The following is a 6000-nucleotide window of genomic DNA, read 5'->3' on the forward strand; positions in this document are numbered from 1 at the left end:
GAAAGTTATAACAGATGTAAGAGAGACGATAATGCATTTAAAACGGTCTTTAATGTAAAACTGGATGGAGCTTTTCAATGTGTTGCAGATTTATGATAAATCAAGCTATTTTTATGCACAGAAACAGGTAACACACGATGCTGCACAGCCACGTCTGGATGGTGACACAGTTTTTTGGGCTGCCATCTGCTGAACAAGATACTGTTTTTTTATCCAGATAGCTGATTGCTGGCTGCTGTTATCATGTGACAGAGAGACATCTAAACAGCCACTTCTACTCTGATGCTTTCCTGCTTCAGATGAGCTCCGGCGTTGACGTACAAGGTGTGAGTCACAAAGCCTGAACATCTGATTATCTCTACATAAACACAAGTATATTATTATCTGCACAGCTGTATGGAATAAAACATCTTGTGCTTTTGGATTTGCATTCTTGTATGTATGCAGGAAAACACTCAGACTGAGGAGATGTGGGCTGAAAGTAGCCACAGATTTTTATCTAGACAAATGCTGATTGAAGCATTAGATGCCTTTAATCCTGTGAAATGAATTGTTTCTGGCTAATAGTGCCATAATGTGCCTAATCTTAATGTATTCAATTATATCGCCACAGGGATCCCCTTCTGCTCCTCCGTAACGTAGCTGCTGGATGACATTCAGTTGTACTGTCACTGCAAACAGTCTTACAATGCTGTTTAAGTTATGATGCTTAGGTCTCATTAAAGAGGACCTATTATGCTTTTGTGCTTTGTCCTTTCTCTTTAGTGTTATAGAGTTGTATGTGCATGTAAAAGGTCTGCAAAGTTACAAAGCCCAAAGGAGTTACTCTCCTCGACAGAAAGGCTGCTCCTGAACTACCTGAAACGTCTTGCTTAAAGTCCCGCCTCTTTTTCCGTAACGTGGTGATGTCACCAAGTAACACATTTGCATATCCGCCAGTTAGGAGCTCAAACAGAGCTTTTCAGACAGAGGGGGAAAAGAGGTGCTGCAGCACAGCCGCTATGAGAAAAACATGTTCTAGTAGAAACCTGAAATACAAAGTATGCACCTGAAAATGAACATAACAGGTCCTCTTTAAATATATAATTTACTGGTATATATGATATATGATTAGTTATGGCTTTCTTTTTATTTATTTCTCTTTCATGTGGCCGAGTGTGACTTGAAACACGATACAATATAAAATGTGATATGAAGCTGATAGAAAAGGAAGGACAGTTGTCAGATTTGGCCTGGAGTCCAACGGTAGAGCAGAGGCCTGCCTGACTGAGAGCACGCTGGGATCCGTCTCCACCGCAGATACTCATCAGCAGGATTAAGAGACGCTGAATTGATTAGCATACCGTTAAATCACACAAGCAGACTTTTGGCAGTGGATAGACCCCTCCAGTGCAGAGAAGTTTCACTCCTTGGTTTATTGAAAATCACTTATTTCCTCTCACTCCGTGCAGTAAAGCATCTACACATCTGGAACCGTGTTTTTCCTGATTTGGTCCTCAGACCATCAGACTGGATGTGGTCTTGCTGTAATTGTCCAAATGGTTTTCCTTTTTAGTGTGTCACTAGATAATTTATGCTGTGCAGGCACGGTTCAAGCTTTAACAAACTGCACAGCTTTTTCTCTGAGAGTTTTGCCCATTTAGGTGTCGGTCCGTGTGTGTGTGTGTGTGTGTGTGTGTGTGTTTTGGGGGTAGCAATCTCTCCGGTAGCTGTTGCTGCAGCTGAGTTGGCAGCTCTCATGCACCGCGGGATCATCCTGGATAGATGCTGTTATTTATGCAGCGTGTCTAAACCGATCATCCTGACACAGATTTATGTAAACACAGCAGTTTCTTGGCATCGGATGACGTTCACACACGCACACACGCACAAGGAGGAAGCTAAAGGTATTATTTGGTTTGGCTCTCCCTCAGTGGGCGCAGAGCATAAACCCAACATGCAAAGTGTGTTTTGGGAAGCCGGCAGGTCAGAGAGGAAGAAGAGAGAGGACGAGGTTGATTCAATATCTGTTTGAAAGACAGCAGACATACCAAGACATTTTAGAAATGGTCACACACAAAGAGACAGGCAATTTATATCAAACATTTTATTTATTGATTTTTTTTGTTTTGTTTTTATAAAATTCTTTTACAAAATTGTGATTTTTCCTCTATCTTTCCATTTTTAATCTCTATAAAATTAGGTCTGCAGTTACGGAAGAGAGGGAAGGAAGCAGGCAGAGATTCAGTCGGGACGCCATCCTGTCTGATAAATACTGTGTGTGATTGAATCATGTGTGTGTTAACATGTATTACTATACTCGTGACAGCCAGGTAGGTATAGTAATACAAGGCAGTACGTGTTTAAAGAACAGTTCCTATAACAGAAAAGGCAGGAATGTGGGTATCAGATGTGGGGTGAGTCTCCGTAGCATTCCAGTGTTAAACTATATCATTTAGGGAGCCGTTATGTGTTACTGGATATTGATGAAGAAAACAATAAACCTACTGTGAAATGAAAACAGGGAGCTGTTTCTCGCAGATGGGAAAAAAACAAACTAATAAAAGTGTATTTCTTCTGAAGGCACATCAATATATAACCCCACTGCCCTCTGAAACAACAACATACAGAAGGAGAAGAGAAAAAGATAGAGAAAATATCATCTGAAATATTGCACCAAGTTCATTTCTGAAATGTGATTCTGTTTATGACCATATTCAGTTGTCTCGACAGCGCTGCGTTTAGTAATACTACAGTAGGATTGTTTATCTGCTGTCAAGCCGAAGTGAAAAATACCATGCAGCGCCCCCCCCCCACCCCTCTCTCTCACATTTTACTTTCTTATATCTAGACAGGAAATGTTTTAATGAACCAAATAAAAATGTGAATGCATGGCATTCCTTATAAACTCATATATAATCTATTGGCACATGTTGTGGTGAGGGGTACAGAGCTGTGAACCTTCAGTGTGGTTAGATGTCTCTAGAAATGGTGCTGGCTTCACACGGAGACTTCATGGACAGATCAAAACTTTAAACAGACGATGCAGCGTGATTTATAAACGCAGGTGAACATCCTAAACTCATCAAATTGTGTTAACATGTCCAGGTAACCTGATATGATTGACACATCACGGCAGAAATAAAACGGAGCGTGATTGTTGGATGGAACCAAACACTTAGAAATTGTTTAAGTCAGTTAGCCAATAAGTCAATTAGCATCCTGATCCAGCTGTAAAAAAACAACAAAAACTATTTCATGTTCCATATGTGGACACTTTCCATTCAAAGTACAGATTTGCAGTAAATGAGACACAGATCGAGAAGACTAACATGGAGAAACTGATCAAGACAATAATCATGGGACATACTGAGTTATGGGACACACTTGAACATCCTGGTTTTACCTCAAGCACAACAGCACTTTACCGATCTGAATCTCTCCGAGATGAACGGCTGTTTCAGGCTGTGATTATCAGAGACACTAATTGGCATTCGGCAAATTAAAAGGCGTCTAATTATTTATGTTGAAGAAATACCACAAAAGAGAATAATTACTTAATAGAGCACATCTCAAAATGTCTTCCCTGTTGCCTTTTAACAGGATCACAAATGCTTGGTGAGAATTCAATCTGGACATATCTGTTCATAACGAGTCGTCTCTTTAGTGTGAAGCCGACTCGGAGTGTGAAAGCATCGAGCGCTGTTTGATGCTCCTCGATGAAAGCCGCGTTAGCCCGTGTCAGGTACTTGTCAGCCGAGGCTCCTGCTAAACTCGTCACTGGACAACATTAAATTGGGTGTATGGCATAAAGACAATAACCATATATATAAATATCTCTTGCTAACTAAACCCCAAAATGATCCAGTCCCTCGTCTTCACAGCGGTTTGTGTTTCAAACAGACCGTCGGTTGGCTCGATTAGCGAGCTCAGCCTCCCTTAACCAAGGCCACTCTATTGATCTGCTGTTGTTCTTCAGGCCAGCACGCATTCAAGTACCAACTCTAGCTCATCATGTACAGTATAAACCTTTATGAATGAGACGTGAAGAAGACTTCTTGCTCGACAATAGAGTCCATTGAATCGTCTGCATTTCTATTCAGTTCATGTGTTTATCTAGTTATTCCCACTTTAGTGAAATCCAGCTAGTTGTGAAACACTCTCGTAGTTTTACCATTCAAAATGTTCACAATGGCACATTTTGTTTGTCAGTTGAATACAAATAATTCCTCCTTACACTTCAGCAAGGGATATAATGTGAATGCTGACCTGAAGAATTGACTACAGACCCATTATTCCATCCGTTATGAAGCAAATCATGAAAAACAAAAACACAAAGCAGCGAGATCAAGGTGCTCATTCTGCACCCGGTCTTTATCTCAGACTCCCACATCCCAACGCCGTTAGATAAACTTGAGGCACTGTGAATATATCAGATCATAACTCAGTTCTGCAGGTGGAGGGGTTGCCGCTCCTCTCTTCACCCCCCCACCCTGCTGTTGGTTTTCATTAAGACAATACAGAGAGAGAGAGTAGTGCTGGCCATTCATCCACCGTATAAAAAAACAATCCAAAATAGTGTTATCCTCTTCATAGTCATAATTATCAATAATATTCTGTCATCAGGAAGCTGTGCAGAGTGAACGGAGCAGAAGAGACGGCGTGTCGGAGGCGGGAGAGGTTTTCCACCGACGGGACACAGAAGCAGCGAGCTGTGATGTCCAACTCCGTGACTTCCACCACTTCGGTCCAAAGTAGAGCGGTTTTAGAGTCCTCAGCTGTTCTTCAGCTGCTGGTAGTCAGTGTGTGCTCAGCTACACCCCCCCCCGGGCAGAGAGGAGACCAGTGAATGAGGTGTCCTCCACATTTGGTCCAGTTTCTCCTCCTCTCCTCCTGAACCCTGTTTGCTCCTCCACTGATCTGGCCATGTGATCATTGAAAGGATCTGCGTTTCTCTCTGTGTCCGCCCCCCCCTCGCTCTGTCTTTGTGGTGTCCAGAGAGCGGGGGGGCTTTGGAGGGTTATAGCCTCTCGATGTCCCTGTACTTCTTCCGCAGTATGGACACCTGGTCTTTGAACAGGACCGGGTCCAGCCTCATCTGAGAGTGGACCAGGGGCATGGTGCCAAACCAGCTGGCGAACTTGTTCATGCAGGTCTGACGCTGGGCGAAGTGGTCCGGGTCGGCCCAGCGAGACGCCCGGGAGCTCTGGGGGGGGGGGAGACAGACAAAATGAAAAATGCATCACAGATTATTCTGACCTTTCAGAGCCTGTTGTAATTATTCATGAGGAGTTTTTTCATTACTGAAGGCCATATTGCAAAAAATAAAACACATTTCAATCTGAATTCACAAACGCCTGATCTTTATATATTATAAATATATATTTATAACAGCTAACACTATCAGGGTTTAAGTGGTGCGATGTGTCTCAAGGCCATCGGCCTCTACAATAATCAATAAGAAGAAGAAGAGCGCGGTTCTCTGTCTGATCAATACGGAGCATCAATGTGAAGAAGAATAAAAGATGATGTGGGCTTCTCCAGCTCAGAGGCAGGATGAGGCAGGATGAGGCAGGATGAGGCAGGATGAGGCCGACGTGTTTAAAAGAGAAGCTACCAGAAAAAACACCTCGCTGGACTGAAGTAAAGAACGTCCTTCATGTTAAACTGCCACCGACAGTCTGCATCCTGCAGGTGTTTCTCTCCACACGTCAACTCAACAGTTGAAAGAATGGCAATCAAAATGTACTTTCTACGAGTAGAGACGTTCCCTCTACTCTGTTCTTTATCGTGCGTAGAGAGAGACTACAACCGTTCTAAACATTAACACCTTTAATAAACCTGATTATTCACACATGATGATCACACATGAAAACACAAAAGGAGTGGAACCTCTGAGAGAACTGAAAGAACTGAGTAACAAGTCCTGTATTGTTTCTCTCTTTGAAACAGTTCCATCAATAACCCTGAACACGGTGCCGGTTCTGCCTTCAGGCGTAGTAGAAAACAAGCTATAGTTGT

The 6000-nt window shown here is 42.6% G+C and overlaps 1 protein-coding gene across 1 annotated transcript in view; it reads right to left on the minus strand.

The window, feature by feature from the left end:
- Window positions 1–2071: 2071 nt before the first annotated feature.
- LOC119497637 (exostosin-1b-like) overlaps window positions 2072–6000 on the minus strand; it is a 44411-nt gene continuing 40482 nt past the window's right edge. Inside the window, exon 11 of the mRNA XM_037785884.1 lies at window positions 2072–5185. Coding sequence (XP_037641812.1) covers window positions 5000–5185 — 186 coding nt within the window. The 3' untranslated portion in view covers window positions 2072–4999. The remainder of the gene's footprint in view (window positions 5186–6000) is intronic.

Source organism: Sebastes umbrosus, chromosome 11 (assembly GCF_015220745.1).
Source record: "Sebastes umbrosus isolate fSebUmb1 chromosome 11, fSebUmb1.pri, whole genome shotgun sequence".
In the NCBI taxonomy this organism is placed as follows: Eukaryota; Metazoa; Chordata; class Actinopteri; order Perciformes; family Sebastidae; genus Sebastes; species Sebastes umbrosus.